Source organism: Cyprinodon variegatus, unplaced genomic scaffold (genome assembly GCF_000732505.1).
Source record: "Cyprinodon variegatus isolate N-32 unplaced genomic scaffold, C_variegatus-1.0 Scaffold167, whole genome shotgun sequence".
NCBI classification, from domain to species: Eukaryota; Metazoa; Chordata; class Actinopteri; order Cyprinodontiformes; family Cyprinodontidae; genus Cyprinodon; species Cyprinodon variegatus.
The window spans coordinates 81,274-99,742 of NW_015150620.1; the positions used below are offsets into that span (position 1 = coordinate 81,274).

An 18,469-nucleotide genomic window follows, 5' to 3' on the forward strand; every position below is an offset into this window, starting at 1 on the left:
TCTTTGCAGCAGATCTTAAACCAAAAGTAGAAAATCAAAAAGCTGATAGAAAGTCCTTTGATTTCATTACTTGCTGAAGTGTTGGCCCATTTTGTGGCAGGCAAATTGCCCACAAAATGTGTGGTGAGCGACAGCATGCTAATGAGGTTAAAAATTTACTGGAATTGAGTTTGATATGAACAATTCATTAAAAATGCAATTACTTTGTTTGTTAAAGGTTTAAGACCACTAATAAAGAAAAAAGTTAATATGAAATCACTGAATAAAAGCACATAGTTTAAAATAAAGAAGCGTATATAAATTTTTACATTTTACACCGAGCTCAATAAGATAAATATAAAACATAGATTAAATCTTGAGTAAAGACTTTACTGAGCCATTAACCATAAGCAACAGTAAACTTACCCAATCTAGAATATGGAAACCACTCTAGTCCTTGTAGGTTTTGTTTACATGTGTAGATTGATCACTCGTAAAAAAAAAATGGAGAAAATAAAAACTTTATTGTGCAAACATTTTCTAATATATTGTGCAATTTTATTTATTATAAAGAACACCTTACACATTTTTATACATTCTTAGAACATGAATAGAGCATAGTATGAGGGGATAAACTTAAAAATTATTTTTGTAAACATTTAACACTAATGCTCTGAAGGATCAGACATGTTCGCTGACTGCACTTATAACTACACTGGGCCTATTCCCTCACTTCCCCCATCTTTCCTCCTCTGTCAGTCCTTCCTGCCTCAGGCTGCGTTTTCCTCCGTTGTTCTCTACATCGTTACCATAATCAGATAAGACAACTACCTAGGGAGCACCAGCATCCCTACAGCACCTTGCTTCTGGCACCTTAAGTGTGTGTGTGTGAAATGCTCCTGGCACTTGGAAATTGGTATTCCTTTTGACTGTCTTTTTTTTTGTTTTGATCTGTACAAACTGACAGATGACTGGTCTGTGCATGCTCATGTATGCTTGTGTCTGTCTATATGTGTAGAAATGGGATTTTTACTTCTCTCCTTCTTAAAGTAATAGCTGCATTTTGGTTGACAGATTGCTACAAATTACCACTGAGTAGTGAGTTTGTGTCAGCGTGTTTATGTAACAGAGTGAGCAGATAAGTGTGTGTGCATGCCTGAGTGAGAACATGAGTATGTGAATAATGTTTGCATGTCAAGGCTAATTATGATCTTTTTCTGAATGGTCAAAACAAATCACATCACAATACCATTACACAAAAAGGCAGACTTATTTACAGAAAGGCAGAACCGCGCCACATATCAAAACACCCCAAAGCTACAAAAAAGGCTCACTTTAAGCAAAAGGCCTAAGAGCCTTTCTCAATGTCTTGTCTGAATTGGAACATGGAGTAGTGTGCTATGCTGAGACACACATCACAACTTTATCCCTAGAAGGGATTCTGCTTACTTTTTATTCACTGTTTACAATCTGAGCCATCAGCAACACTGCATTTAGTCAACAACAGGTTAGGCTGCCACATTTTTACAGCATCAACACCCATCAGCAAACTGCAAACTAAGGTGTCAAGCTAGATTCCCTCTTCAGGATGAAAGATCGAATGACGCTGCAAATTGCTCAGTTTTCATACAGCAGGAGGATTTTTTAAACAAATCACATAAAAGAGTAAAAGTATAAACTCATGGTTTATATGCAGGACAAATTATACAAAATTTAGAAATGTTCAATTTTTAAGTTTTAACAGCTTCCTGTGGACTACACTCAATTCTGCAAAGTGTTATTAAAGCGGGTAATTATGTAATACAATGCAGTCACCAATTACTGTATGCAAAGGAAAGGGACTACAAAGACTTTCACACAAAATTTAAGAATGTGCATAAACAAAAAAAGTCCACTCAAAATGACAATTGGGTTACTTGCTAAAGATTACAAACATTTACAATTGCAAAGCTGCTCAGTGTAATCATGATTCCTCTGGTTAGTGTCATTGGCAGTATTTGTGATGATGAAAGAATGAGGCAGTCCAGTGGAAAAATCTGTACAATGATCCACTTTATCAGAGACCGCAATAACACACACAGGGATTCATTTAGACCTCAAAACTCTCTCCCCTTCACTAGCTCCCACTTAAGAGTGATGATGGTGTATGAAAGAGTTTTTTGTCCACGAATGCCATGAACTGCTCTATTTTCACTCACCTACAATATTTGCCGTTGACATAAACCACTTAAGTGAACTGAGGTAGATGACAAAGAAAACCAAAGTGATAAAATAAAAATAACGGAAACCTCCGAATGATTTGTAATCAGAATACATGCATTATAGATCTATTTAATATTATTTTCTATTGGTTTATGTTCCTTATCTAGTTTATGTTCTAAGTATTTTGACTATAGTTAATATAAGTTAAGTCACTTTAGTTGAATCAATTGGATAACAGTAGACGGCTAAAATAAACCAACTGGCATAATTGTTCTGCCTCTTCCATGTGTCATGACACAAAAAAAGCTTTAACAATATCTACCAAATGGTGACTTAAAATCACTCCAAATTTTAAGAGATAATTCTGAAATGTATGACAAATATTCATGTTATAAATACAAAATGTGACAGACAATGTTGGTATTGATATTAAAGATTGGGTATCAATTAAAAAAGGCCCGAGCCATAGGGAAAGATTTAGTCTGCCTATTTCTATAATAAATTCAAGTTTAGTTAAAAATCTCCTGAAAGTTTACTCCTTGATAGGCATATGTCTTTAGCTTAATAAATAGAACCAATTTTAACCCTTACAGCTGTATATTTGTCTAAACAAAATTTAATGTTTTCCTGACTTATTTTCTGTCCTTATGCTAATCTTAAGTTGCCTTTTTCACATGTACAAATCTACATTCATACATGCTGGTAGGGCGAAGTTTATATCAGCTTCTTTAGAAATCAACAGTAATGATGATATCTTTAAAACAAACAGAGCTCTGGTATCCAATAACAATCCGGTTCTGTGGATATACAAGCTTTAAATATCTGAATAAGAATTGAACAAATTTGCAGCGTTACATTCTTTGACAATTATTTTCCTTATGGAGACAATGCTTACACATTTTTTTCCTCAGTTGTTTGTTTTATCCAAAATTGAAGCAGAAAACTATTTTGTTTTCTTTTAATGGTTTATGCAGTAAAACAAAATGTAGTAATAAAATTAATTTTAAAAAACTATCAAATAAGATACAATATTTCATAAAAGGAAACTCTAAAAATCATAGAACCTAAAAAAAGTAATCCTGATAATTGATCCCAAGAACTACTATTTCCTACCTGCAAAGTAAGATGAGTCCATCTGTTCAGCTGTAGCCGTCCTTCTGTTCTGAAGCTTACACTAGGAGAGGTCCGACCATTGGTCGCATTGTATCGGAAGGTTACAGCTCGCTCTGATACTGTCAAAGAAAAGACCAACCGCTTCTCTGAGCTTTTCTCCAGCAACATCCTGCAAAAAAGAATACATTATAACAGTCAACAAATCGCAAATTGAAATTTGGCAAGCCTAGAAAAAAAAAATAACAAGAAAAAAGCCCACTGAAGCTGAGCACCACAACACATAGTACCTCATTTTGTCAATTTTACAATGAATTCCAATATCTTACATAACTGGGAGGGTTTAAATGTTGCATGGTGGATGGAAACCTACAACCGCCACGTGTCATATTAACCACCTCCACTGACATTTTATGGGAAATCATGGCTTTTATGAACCCAGGGCAATATACCCAATAAATCACAGAATCCTCCAGATGGATTCATGAGAAAAGGAGCATTTAAATTAACAGTAGACAGTGAGCATATGCAGAGACTTGTATCTCCATATGCATGTCTAAAAAAAGCATGAGAAAAAAATTTATTAGACAGATTAAAAGGGACAGATAATTAAGCAGCAAATACCAATTGGTCAAAACCTTCTTTCCTCAAAGTTAAAAGCCAGTTGGTTAGTTTCTCAAAGAGATTAGATAAATCGTTGGAGAAAAATGTATGATAAATTCTTGGACGTGAATGTATGTTGGTGTTAGTTTGATTTCTGTGTCAAATATTCTTCTGTCATTTTTTCCCTTTTGTCTGCTTTTTGCTTTTGTTGGTCTTAAAACAACAAACTTTTCATCAGCCTAGGAAAGTTTTGAACATTTTCTGATTAACCTCATTTATATACACAGGTATATAAAAAAACTGAAACCACAAACGTTTCTTACACAAAATAAGAACATGGCATATTCGGTTTCTTGTTATTGATGCAATAAATAGTATGGGTTGTGAGAACAGGTGGTTAGCTCTGTCCATTGTTCAACTGAAAGGAGGGATGTGAAATCACAGAGAAATGAGGAGACAAAGAAATGGGGTGAGGAGCAATGGACAGAGGTGAAGACAGAGACCTCCTTTCATCTGGCTTTTTTGATGGCAGCCATGATCATCTCAACAACAAAAGAATGATGGGCAACAAGAGCAAGAGTAACAGAGGCAGGGAAAGTGAGTGAGAGGGAGAGATACGACTCTATTGAGACGCATTCAGCCATACAGGTGTCATGTTCAGCAAGCCAAGACAACAAGAGTTTTCCATCATCTGACTCCCCAGACATTCAGCTTCGTAAACACATTGAGAAATATCAGACAACCTGACAATTCCAATTTAATTTTACAAACAGCAAAAAATCTAATGCATTGCTATGAAACCATTGATGTATTGTATTTGAGCTTTCTCCAAACCTGAGGCCTCCTTTAAGTACCAGATGCATATCCCTCTGAGGCCCATTTTACAAAAGCTGAATTCAGAAATCCATGATAAGAGATAAAACCTTGCTTGGTCTAACATGATAACTGCAACCTGGCGTCATGTATTTCATAAAGACTAAGCCAGGGTCAGCAGGTGCAGCTATGTCCGGACAGGAGTTACTAAACAAGCCTAATTCAGGTCTCTAGCTTCAATTGCTTATGAGGTCAAACACACGTTCAATCCGAATACCTCAAATTAGTAAGCACACTAAAGCTAGAGTGGAAGTGCATCTGCTGTCGCCATAAAAAGTGTGATAATAGCGATGGCAGTTACGAAGGAGCTAGAACCAGGAAGCAGCATGCTTTCTCATGTCAACCAGCTAGAATAGGGAGCTTCTGACGTCCCTAGCCTTCGATAGGAACTATACTATACAACAATCCACTGTGTGATCGGCGTTTTCGGCACAGCCCACCTCAGTTTAACAGAAATAGATTATTTCTTGATATCAGTAAGACACGTCATTACCTTCATATTGTTTTGGTTTCATATCAGAAAGCCTCATCCAACATTTGTCTAACTTTTTTCTTTGTAGTTCTGATTGCCTGTACCCCCAATTTGACACTCGGCAGCGATTTCCTTTATTATGGAACATCAGTGATCGGCCAATACATGGAAATGAAATCGATCTTATCCTCCACTGCAAAGGTCTAGAAATTGCACATTGTAAATGGGCAATGTCTCTAAACTTTGCATATGTATTTACGATGACTACCTAATGGGTAGTTATGTTTTTATTGCTTCAACATTGTTGGATGTATTTCAGTAAATAAAGACAGAAATATTGAAGATGTCTTGTTAAGGATCAGTAATTGTTCAGAAACCTGCAAGCAGTTAAGGAGTTACTTATTTTGCTCAAATGAACAACTAACTCAAAAACTGACAGTGGAGAGTAACATTGTAGGTGATAATTTTTGATTAGATCCTTTTCACTGCCTTTTAATTTGTTGTTCTTATAACTATTGTTGTTGACTATTTTTCCCTGAGTATCTCTTCATAAAGCCTTTTCTAATATGCCAAACAATGAAAAAGGAAATAAAATGATATATAATTCATGCTATAATATCGGTTAAATATTGGTATTGATCAGTACTTAAAACTACGATATAAAAAAAATTAAGTTGGGAGACTCCTACAACAGTTTACTTGGATGTGCTAACACATAAGATTCAGTAACTAAATATTTTTAAAGATTTAAGACGGGGAGTGGGGCTTGTGAACATCTCAGTTGCCAATCAAAGTCAACAGGTCTGTTTTGCGAATGCATTTCCCTGGTCTACAGACTGGTGCATGTGATTGAAAGCTGATCTGAGCCTCTGTAACTGTGCACCACTCTGGCAAGGCCTGGAACATCCCAACACACTCACTCTCGCTTTCTCCAACACTCAAAGAGTCTAAGTAAGACATGACAGCTTGTTGTTTCCTGATGTGATACTCACCTGAACAGACATGACATGTTTCTTATGAGATCAGTTTCAGGCTGTTTTCACTTTCAGGAAAAATATACAAAACTGTAAGGACCAATATATGCAATATTGGATGAAAGTTATAACGGAATATTTGACAGAACTTACACATATAAATGATTTGAACCAGGATCCTGCACAAATGTCATTAAGTGTCAGTATGTCAAGCTGTTCTCACATCGTTTCCTGTTTTGCTACGAGCTATGGCAAATGGAAAGATTCGTCTTACACAGGGTCTAAACAGAAACAATGTACTTTTGTGGGTTCATCTTGCATCTTTAAAGTTTGCATGGTGATACTTTTCATGCATGTCACTGATGGGAATCACAGTTTTCTGTGATTCCCATCAGTTCAACCATTTAGGGTGCAAAGTTGGATGAACCAACATTGGTAATAACAGAGCATCTGCAAACCATATAATGACATTAAGTGTCATCATTGGTTCACTGCTGGGACATTTCAGTAACACAAGTGTCAATTGCATAGCAGTGGCTCATAGGTGCAGTATCGGAGCATTATTTACTAAGAGATACAGGATATCCAGCTAAGGTAAAGATGATGAAAAGGGACAGCCTCTTAAAGGAACCATTCTTCAAAACACCAGAACTTTGCTTTCAATTTATTGCTCTCAATGTAATTTTATTTTAATCAGTTGCTCTGATTTGGGTCAAGTTTTAGAACAGCAAGCTGCATGTACTTGAACTACTTTTCAATGAAGTCATAAAAATAGGATGTTTTCACATTTACAGAATTCGATATCTTGTGCAGAAGACATCCAAAAAGCACTGAAACCTATTAAAGATGCCACTCTAGTGATGTTGGAGGACAGTATACTAACAGTGTCACTCACAACACAGTTTCATCCCAAGCTATTCATGGGCACTGATGAATTGGATATGGTGAAGGACATAAAGGAAGCAATAGCTCAAGATTTAAACTAAACATGTGTCAATGACAAGATGACGAAAATTATGTCTTTAGCCGTTGACCCTTGTAGACATCTACAGTTGAGACAAGCTTTGGTGGTTGAGAAATACGTAAAAACAAAATGGTTTAAGCACAATACTGGTTGATTTTTACATGTTGTTTACATCTTTCAATTCATTAATATTTCTTTTCATGATCTACCCTGATAGCTGGCCTTAATTGCTCATTTCACTCACCTGCCTAGTCTGCCCAGTTCATAATCATCTCTGATCTCGTCCACCTGTAGGTTCTGTTTTATATTCAATCCAGCCCAGCTATCGTGGCATATCATTCTTTGATGTCTCACCCGTGGTGAGAGTGTTTCAGCGTTTCCGGATTGATTCCGTTTTCCTGATTCCGCTCCCTCTCACCCACTGACCCTGTCTGTCCCTGTCTCACCTGCGTGCCTGAACCTCTGTTAGACTCCTGCTGGATTCTGCCTCCCAAGTGCGTTTCTGTCTGAGCTGGATGCTCGGCGGACTCTGAAGCTGCCTTCGCACTCTGGATTCCTGGAACCCGTATCTGTCTGTTCCTAAGTGGACTGTACTGTTAAACCAGGTAAGTGACTCACTAATCATCTTTTCAGATGATTGTGGTCACTTACCTGTGTTTCTCGCTACAAAATCAGTGATAGGTTGCCCTCCGCACCTGCAGTCGCTGCGGTTGCAGTTCCACAGTAGCACGTTTCTGTTCTTACGTTTTGAACTTTCCTACTGGCTGTCTCATCTTGAATACTGGGTCCATCTATCCCGCTTTATGACATTTCTAGCCTGATTTTGATTTTCAGCAACATGAATGAGAGGAGAACGAATATATTAAACAAAATCAACCAGTGACCAACCTCCAGCCACTACTGGAGGGAAGTGTAGCATCATGTGCTTTAGCTGACCTGCTTGGTAGACTTTTACCTTTGCAACGGACATTGCTGCACAAAAACCTGTACCTGAGATTGCCACAACTGAGGAAAGAATGTTTAGAGGACAATGACCCTCTTGCCTGGTGAAGGAAGAATATTGCAGATTCCCCTTATATTGGTAGAGTTGCAAAGTTTTTTTCTCTGCATTCCGGGTACAAGTGTCTCTAGAGTTTTTCTCTACTGTAGGAGACATAGTTCCTGCTTAAAGAGGTATAAAGGCTGCATACACAAACCAGCTTGTGTTCTTACACAACAATCTTAAGATAAAAAAAAAAAGGAATAGATGAGCATTAAAATGTCAACACTACTCAAGTCACAATTAAGTTTTTTTTTTTTCGTATGTTCAGGCATAGGCTTTGGTTACCTTTAACAAACGTTTTGCCCTTTTGTTTATAATTGATTCTATAAGGGGCAGATTGCAAGATTATAAATACTGATAAGAATGTTAAGTCTTTTAAAGCTAAAACCTGGTACTTATTTAGTGTAGAAGGATTTTTGCTACCGCAGAAAATTTACTTAAGCAGAAATGCGATTTTAATTTAAAACAAAATAGACTAGCACATTTAGCCTTTGTTCTAATTTTGAACTTAAATGTGGCTGTTGTGAAAAACTATTTTATTTTTCATTTAAAACCACCCAGCAAGCACAGGAATTTGTAGCAAATAAATTAAATATATTTCATGCAGTAGTCTTTTATTATAATTAATTATAATTAATTTCTTAATTATTATATACATATAATATATTATTAAAAAAAAGAAAAAATCACCATAAATTGTCTATGATGCCATATTGCGATAAATGTTCATGACATGTATAGTTTCATGTTGGATTTGTTTTATATTTAATTGCATTTAGCTTTTTGGAATTTAAATTTAGAGATAGGTTTAAATTAGATTTAGTTTTCCATAAGACCCATTTCTAAGTGACTGGCCATGGATAACACACTGTCTAGCTTATCTGAAATCTGACTCAAAATGTCAACTAATGTGGTGTTCCTTTTTAAACAAAACCCTCTTTTATATCAAAAGTTCCACACTGGTTAGTCAGTTCAGAGAGGATGACATACTTAAAAGCTGTGTTTCTTCCAAAAGCAACACTGAAATCCAATATGTTTAAAACAACGTCACTTGGGTATGCAGGCTTAATAAAGGGACCCTTAGTTTTTTTTTTTTTTTTAAAGGTTACAGACACATCTACAAGCTCCAGGACCTAAATAAAAATGTTGCACTCATTAGATCTTTAAATTATTGTAGGATTTTCTGTTTTTCTCTGAATTCAACAAATGGTTAGCAACATTTTTGCTTAAGAACTTACACACCTCACCTAATGTGACAATTTGTATTTTTCATCAAAGTGGGCCGGATTTTTCAGTAAATGGTAAACTGCAGTAACTATTTGAATACACCCAATTAAATTATATGATATTAGACAAGAAATATTTGCATTTTTTAAGGGCACCTTAAATTATAAGCATCAAACTCACATTTCTCCATTGGAGCTTGGCTTTAACCAGACAGCCAAAGTAAGGGAACCACGTGGTCCTATTGCCTGTGAAGGAGGAGTGACCAGACATCCATCTTCGCTGGGCTGAAACAGTACACTCTGAGCTACAACAGAAAGTCCATCTGGACTTGTTGTGCTTCCAGCCGCTGTTTCCGTCCCAGGATGAGTGTCAACCACATCTTCAGTTACACAGGTACCCCTGGCAGAATTAAAATACTACAGGTCAACACAGGCACCTCAAAATGGTTTTATGTGTACAAATATCTCAACATGTTTTTATTTTTTGTTTAAGCAGGCTTTTTTGATAATTAAATGGGCTATCATCTGTACTCATGATCCCTTTTTATTCCCTTCTTCTGTAGTACTTAGTAGTTTTGCGCCGATGCCATTTTTTGGCCCTGGTACCGATACCTGGCTGTGCAGTATTCTGTTTGAAATTGAAGTGTGTGAGTGTATATGAAGAACTATATACTACTTGGATGTAAAATAATTGCCATCATGGCTTTGTCAAGCTGCTGCCTACCTTTGTGAAGCAGGAGAAAGACTAATACAAAGTGAATCCAGTAGAACTTTTTATTGCCTTCCTGGAATGGGTCACAATAGTTGAATAACGTTTTGGCTCTCAAGATGGTATCAGTGCCCTATTAGTTGTTACTCACCGATACCCCCGCTTTACTTACATAAAATATAAAAGATCTATTTATGTATAAAGACTTTTTGATCCAATGTTCTAAACGTACTTTTAACTTAAAGGTACATCTAACATTTTGTATGCAGTACCAATAACAATAATTCTAATAAATTAATGATAATAAATAATGTGGGGATATATTTAAAAAGCCAAAGACTATACATAGTACTGTAATAACTTTCTAAAGGCTTCAACGAGCTACCTTTGTGGAGCGAAGAGCAGTTGCGCATACGGTGGTGTGGAGGATCTATAGGGGCACTCCTGGACACACATGGCTTCAAAACACAAATGCAGTTCATCCCGTGAGGAAGGTGATTGGCAGTAGCTGCTCTGCTTTGGAAAACCACAGGTGGATCGAGCCGGCAGTGTGGACACAGGTTTGAAAGCTGCAACATTCTCCATTCGTGGGAAATGTCCCTGCGAAGATGTAGAAGGGGTGACAAGCTCCTATCTTAGCTGGTATTGTCTACTAATATCATTAAGCATAGAGAGCTGATGATTATCAAAGGCATCCCATCTAAAAATAAAACTGTTGGAATAGAGTTAAAAATAACTTGTGGGACAAGGTTCTATTTTACAATTTGGTTGGTTTTATTATTAAATATATTTCATTTATTTAATAATAGTAACAGAAGTACACTTTTTTAAGAAGTATTAGTATATGTTTTAGTGGCAAAAACAGAACTAAGGCTCACTAATAATTAATATAAAAAAAAAAAAATCAAGTAATAATCGCTCTAACATTCAGGCACACCTAAATAGGAAAAAAACATTAAGATTGTTGCGCATGTCCTACAATATATATGTCAGTCTAACCACCAAGTCCCACTTTGTCCAGCTACACTCTAACTTCTTTGACCTCCTAATTTGCAATAAATCCACTCTATCAGGGTCTCCAGGAAATGTGTGCAGATTTAGCATTAAAAGCTTGTTAATAAAACGGAAATCAGACCACAGCAATTCCTGTCTTTTATTTTAAAACTGATTAAAACTTCTTTGCTTTTCGTTTTAGGGCATCCGGATATTTTCAGGAGTTATATATATATATATATCTACAATGGGTGATAACCAGCCTCACACCGAGCCAGGTTCTGCTCAAAGTCTCTTCCTGTTAAGAAGGAGTTATTCCTCTCCACTGTCAAAGCATGCTTGGTATGAAGGATTGCCTTTAAGTCAATGAGTCGATGCAATCAACTGGTTTTCCTTAGGTAGAAAACTTTGAATCAATTTGACTGTATGATCTGGTTAAATTGTAAAGTGCCTTGAGATGACATGTTGTGAATTGGCGCTATATATATATTAAAAAAACTGAGCTGACAAGTACAGTGAGCGCAGAGAAGCTACATTTGTTGTTTCTATTTGTTCTTCAAATATTCAGTTGTTTGGTTTAGATTACCTATTTTAACATACAGCCCAGTGATTGTTCTAATGTAGGCAGTTGATAGTATACATACATATATAACAATACTCATAAATGCCTTAAAATAATAAGGCTTTTAAGCAAATAAGGTCAAATTTAGTAAACTATTCGAACATATGTATGCTGTAATCCTTCAATTTCCTGCTGAAACAATGGGATTTATGAATATTTACTGCGGTCTTGCTGTGGCTTCCGGATAGAACAGAATTTAATCAAGTTTTGCCAGGGTACCGTCTGCTCGCTGCTGCAGTACGGAGACACTCTAAATGCACTGATTGATCATAATTGTTGCTTATTTGCTCCACAGTTTGTAGCTGAGCAGAGCAGACGCTATGTAAATTAGTAGTAATGCTGTCCATAGTTAACAAGGATTAAATTGCAGTCTAGACACAGTTCTTCAAAACCACTCTTACCTGTGATGAAACAGGTTTAGCACAGAAGCTCAGGATAAGAAGACATAACCAGAGCTGGACCTTAGGTTGCCCAAGTCTCATGAAATTCATCTTTATTTTCCCTCCATTTGCGCTGCGATCTGCCAATTTAAACACAAGCCTGAGCTGCTTGTTTTGTATCCTGTTGTATATTTGCAGAATATCCTTCCCCTTTTTTGTAAACGAACATATCCCTGCGAGATCTGTGCTGTCATCCTCTTCATTAGCCAACTTGACACATCCTTTGACATATTTTCTATGGTCTTTTCTGCAAATGTGAACATCTTGGCCCATTGTTTGGAGCTTCCTTAGAATATTTTTTTCTTTATTATCATTCTTTTCATTGACCTTTATACATTTAACTCCATGCAGTTCTTGGATCTTTAAAGAGTTCAGCACGGTTCTAGGTTTATGGATCTTCACAACGGGTTCTGGAACAGTCCTGAAGGATGCAGGATCTTCAAGAACTGGAATTTTGTTCTGAAGCTTCCCCAAGCTGTGTGAATAAGTGATGACTGTCATGGCTCCGGGATTCCACGGTTACAGGGACATTTTTACAGACCAGGGCCCCTAGGGTGAAGCTACTGAGATTAGTCCTCAGTTACACAGTCTCTGTCCCTCACCCCCACATCCGCAAATCAGGCAAACCACAACCAAAGCCTCCACATGATAGGTAGGATTTCACAATCTGGAAAAAAAAAAAGAGAAAGAGAACTGGTCAGACCAAAATCCAACATCAGACAAATCTGAGGAGAGTGAAATGCCATGCAGGCTATTCCCCGGCCAAAGCCCACACTATCATGTACAGCTTGATGGAGGCACAGCTCAACTGATACTGCTACATTGCCTCTCGCTTTTCTTCATTTTCCATTGAATTAAACATGCCCTTTTTCCTTCAGCATCTGGCCCCCAGGTTTTATCCAACTAAACAGGTTCTCAAATAAGTTTGTTGGAAATTGAGGCTTAGGCCAAAGCTCTATTTATTACAATACTTTGCAGCTTCAATTTCACATTTTGACACACACACAAAAAAAGAGGCCAGCCGTGTAGTCATCTCAAGTGTTATATTACATGGCCCCGGCTCTTTGCTGCAAAGTCTGTTAGAAAATAGCAAAGCCTCCCCCTGAATCTAATAACGCATGCTTCTCTCAGTGCAGAGCAAATTTATAAATCTATGCAGATACTAAAACATACTAAATATGTAGTAGTGGCGGGATATTTACCTCCTATAAAAACCTCTTCCCCATCATCCGTCTGCCATCGACCAGCATTCCACTTGTTGTTGCATGAGTCAAAAAAACAAATCTTCCACAGGTTGCTCCTCACACCTGTCAGCCGGTAAAATAATTAACTTCCCCCCTCAAAGGTAGTCTATTGTAAAACACGTCTAAATAACTTTGTCCGTCTTCGTTTACAAACATTAGGTTAAAGCTGAACTTGTTGAAGTTGTTATTCCTTTTTTTTTGTGCCTCCCTGTCTCATTCAGAACATGCGGCGCGCGCTATTAAGAAGATTACCTCGCGCTGCCATCTGGCCAGCAGCGCTGGAGGCGGTATGATACCAAGTAACGCGCCTGAAACGTTACACTGAGGACCGTGTAACGGAAACTTGAGAACCCTGCAAGCGGAGTGAGAGAAAGCTGCGCCATAAAGCCATTTGGTATCAAAAACAGAACTCTTTAGATTGTTTTGAAACTGAAAGATATTACCATGGGATTCAAATAATGCCCCCTCCCCATGAGGCTGGTAAAGCTTCACCGCCCACCTACGTAGGATGCGTCTGGGTTTCAGACAAGTGGCTCTCAGGACCAAAGACGAAAGCTACTTCAGTCTCTAAGCAACGGTAATCAGTGACACAACCACTGAGGAAGCCTGGTGGGGAGAAATATAATGATCATAATAATAAAATATTATATAATATCATTGGAATGCAACTAGTGCACATATTTAAACAAAACAATGTTAAATATAATACAATTATACATGAGTGGTTCTACGCAGGGGCCAACGGGGGCTAGTGCCCCTTTAAATCATGTCCTGGCCCCTGTACTGAAGACATAATACTACTGATGATATGTACTGGAACAGACATGGTTACTTATTGGTCCTATGGATAATTTTTTTTTTTTTTTACAAATTCTGTTTTACTAAATATTTTTAAAACAATAAGGTGATAGCTTCAGTGGTACTGAGATACAGTCCCTGTTTTCACCTGCTAAATGTTTTTTTCCAAGACCAATAAAATAAAAATACTTGTTTTACAGCTGGATTTTGAAAGAAAACGGTTATTTTTACTCCAATTAAGTCAAAAATATGTAAAATTCCACATTTATTGACCCAATTAGACATATAATATTTATTAAACCTAACTGAATTGAAATTTCACCTCATTTAGCTATCTGCATATATCTGAATCCCTTGCCCTGTTTCATAGTTCCTGCTTTTCTGTGGCCCCATGAAAACACACTGGCTCCCTGGTACCTTTAGTCTAGAACCGCCAGTGCAATTATATCTGGTTTGAACATAGCAGTGGCATAGCCAGAAAATTTTAATAATAGTGACCAGGCAATAACCAATGTACACTGAGGGTTGGCTGAAAGTGGATCCAGAACCTCAGGGTCAATCTACCCTGTTCCAACAGGAAAACGAACGAGCATAACTATATTTTCTAAATAAAGACCAACTATACTTTCCTACAGCCTTTGCTAACAGAGGTGTCAAGTAACAGAGTACAAATACTTTGTTACTGTACTTAAGTAAACTTTTTAGGTATCTATACTTTACTCCATTACTTATTTTTCTTTCTACTTCTGATTTCTACTCATTACATTTTCACACAAGTATCTGTACTTTCTATTCCTTACATTTTCAAAACAAACTTTATTCATTACTCTTGGCTTCTGTTTAATGTTTATACATATTTATTTCACTTCATGTGCGCCATCCAATGCAGATCATTGGCGCCATGCACACCTAGTGAAAACTAGTGTAATAGGATGAGTCATATAACGTAAACATTGGTTATCTATTGGTCAAATGTGTGCTGACCCCAAAGGAAATCATCAGAAGCAAGCAGGTGTTCTTCAAACTGCAAACGTGAAAAAGATTAGCGTAGACTGGACAGATGATGCCAATGTGATTTTATCCAATTTTATGTGTTTACTATTATTCTACATTAAAGGTATAGAGGACGATCTTTTATTTCTGGGTGGATCATCTCAATAAATGGTCCTCCTAATTGTCATTCATTCTGGGGATTTGTTTACATAAGGCTGTCCCGTTAGCTTTCTTTTTCTGAGCATTCGCACTTTCAGGCGTACGTCTGACGTGAGCTACGGTTACAGCCAGTCACTGAAGCTCACCTTTCTCACCACAGTTCTTTGAAAATGGTTGAGGGTCTTAAAAGAAAAAGTGTCTACGAAGTGTATGAGAAGAAAAGGAAAGCCTCAGAAGAGGCAGATATATCCTAGAATGCTTAGGGATTTGCTGTCACAGCAGCGCGCTGTCGCCATAGGCTGTTGCTACCTGACGGCGGCGACCAATAACAAAGATGGCGCAGGCACCGTGGCACAGAGTTGTTTTAAAGTGGAGAAGGCGGGTCTTTTAAAAAAATTGCGAAAATTCTATAAACTGTTTTCATTTCCTATTACAGTATCACAACTTGCTTTCAGTTAGGCCAATAGCAAACACAGCTGTAACCCCTTTTTAACTTAAGGAGGGCAAACAGGAAGTTTCAGACACAAAAACAGGATTTTTAACAATAACTGTGGGATAAACTTTCATTATAATCTCTAGGGCTTATAGTCAGCATTATAAGACACATATGTAAGCAGTTTTCAGCATATAAAGTAGATATCGGGGTAAGTAATCCATTAGCTGTCCACGAGGAATACATTGATGGGGTAAAGCCAATTTAAATTTTACTGTTGCTGGGGCGGTTCTAGAGGGGTGGCCAAGGGGGCCAAAGCCACCCCTGGCCAATCATTGCCCTCCCCTGTGGCCAACCCTACCAGTTGAGTTGTTGTTCTCCCAGGGATGTAATTTGATACCCTTGGAACAAGCAGGTCTCTGCTAAACCTGATGGTGGCAGCAGTGATACCATCATTTTCTACAATGACCTTTTAAAGCTGGTATATTAAGCAAAAACTGAATACACAATGTAGCAAAAATTATTCACAAATATATACTATAAATAAGGAGAAGTAATAGAGATTGTTTGCTCTTTTATAAATTAGTTTTTAGATTTAATAAGGGAGAGTTTGTCTGTAGCCACCCAGGACTCATCTCCAAAGAAAAAGAACATTGCTCAACCCATTTAATGTATATATCATGTAGAACCATAAATAAGTTTAAACAGCGCTAATGTATAAATATTGACATGGCTTTATTAGCAAGGAAAAATCAAAATCTGGTCTGTTGTATCTGAAAATATAGATGCTGTGTTTGTACCTGACCCCCCCTCCCATCAAGATTTTCTGGAAACACCACTGGTCAGGCACCATGCTAATGTGGCCACCTCTGGAAATCCTTTAGCCACTGCAGTAAGAGTTTCCTAGAACTGCCACTGGGCACACATATTGATTTATTCCTGCAATTTGCATTACAAACAGCAAAATCTTATTGGTAAACTTTAAGCATGACTCTTGCTTTGAAAAGCAATGATTGAACATAGACTGTACATAAAAATTAATTTTAAATCCCTATACCCATTTTCATGGCTGCATATAGTATTTTTATTTTCCCTGTATCTTATCACACAAACAAGAAAAACAAAGGCACAGGTATCCTGAAATATAGATCCCTATGCATCTGTAAATTCTCTACATTTTAACTATGTAAACATTTCTACTAAGACACTGTTTTCTTTTTGCTTTGCTCTGCTGACAGTTTTTTTTTTTACGTTATCATACTAATCTCATTTGAACAGCTGCAATTTGCTTTGCTCGAACAAAGGCATTCAAACTAGGTTTTAATTAAGTGTTCCTAATGACCTTAAGGAGATTAGAGGTTCGCCTTCTAATCAATACCAGGCAGAGAGCAGCAATGGGAGGGGAAAGAAGTAGAAGGGCGGTGGCTAGGGGCTAGGATAGAGGTAAGGAGAAAGAGGTGGGGGAAAATTAAGGCAGTGGAGAGCGCCAAACGAAATATAAATTAATTGTTGAAAGAAACTTGAGAGTGAAAGGGAGAGGTTGTAAAAATCAGAATGTGACTGAGTAGTTAGTTAATTATTATCTAATCAAAAAAAAACCTGACTTTTCCAAGGGTTTCCCATGTATTTAAAAAAATGGCCTTGCCAAAATTGCTTAAGGAAATGTTTTCTGTCTCAGAGGATATATTTTCACTATTGTTAAAAAATTGACAAGATTTTCCAAAGAAATAAAGATACTTTTTATGTTTAAACTTCATAAATATATGTTTTTGCTTTTTATTCCCCATTTTTCTTAAGAGGTGAAAACATTACACCATAGTGTCAGACTATAATCACCTAGAGCTTTGTTATCCATGAAGAGTTCCTCTTATCCACTCTTCATGAGACATTTGCATAGATTTGTAAGAAGTGTGTCCACAAGACAAAGAATCTAGTCATACATTGATTGTGCTAATTTATTCAGCAAGGCGCAGTCAGTTCCACAGATTGAAGAGCTATCAGAGAAACATTTTAAAACTCGATCCAGAGATTAATATTACTTGATTTTCTAGATTATTTGTGCATGATTTTATTTTCCTAAATTGCATTATCCCATCTAATAATGTTAAGACTAATATGGTTAATGATGGCTGTAAATGTAATGCGCCTCTAAGTCTTTAGAGTGGCATGAATATTTATGGAGACATCCTTGCCCTCTCTGCTGATTAGGAAAAACTAGAATAAATTGGTGCTCTATTGGATCTTTTTCTTTTATAGATTAGATATATATCATGAAAATGTTACAAAAAAGACATCTTTTACATAGTCCATAACCAACATGTAGAGTTGGTCAGAAGTTTACATACATTTAAAATGTACATAAATACATTAAGGTCTTCTATAATGGCTTTGAACGGGTCTTTTTGCAGCATGGAGGGATGATGCAATGAACAAATCGATTGACTTTATTCCGATTTTCTCTAAATGGGGCAACATTAGAAATATAAATACAAACTCAAAAGTATAAATATTGTCCTACTAATTTTGGGATTATTTCTCTTAAGCAATTTGTAAAGAAATGTTAAGTATTAAGAATAATCTTTGGTGTCATTCATAAAAAAGATGGGTTAAATATAAAAGAAATCGGGGTTAAG

At 36.8% G+C, this 18,469-nt stretch overlaps 1 protein-coding gene across 1 annotated transcript in view; it reads right to left on the reverse strand.

Moving 5' to 3' along the window:
• The window catches only part of LOC107086931 (usherin-like), a gene marked incomplete at its 3' end in the record, with an annotated part of 93,161 nt that extends 79,362 nt beyond the window's left edge, over nt 1-13,799 (reverse strand). Inside the window, exons 1-5 of the mRNA XM_015378222.1 lie at nt 13,412-13,799; nt 12,171-12,876; nt 10,540-10,754; nt 9,627-9,845; nt 3,295-3,463 (exon numbers count right to left, since the gene is read on the reverse strand). Of these exons, the coding sequence (XP_015233708.1) occupies nt 3,295-3,463; nt 9,627-9,845; nt 10,540-10,754; nt 12,171-12,710 (1,143 nt within the window). The remainder of the gene's footprint in view (nt 1-3,294; nt 3,464-9,626; nt 9,846-10,539; nt 10,755-12,170; nt 12,877-13,411) is intronic.
• Between the last annotated feature and the right edge of the window lie 4,670 nt (nt 13,800-18,469).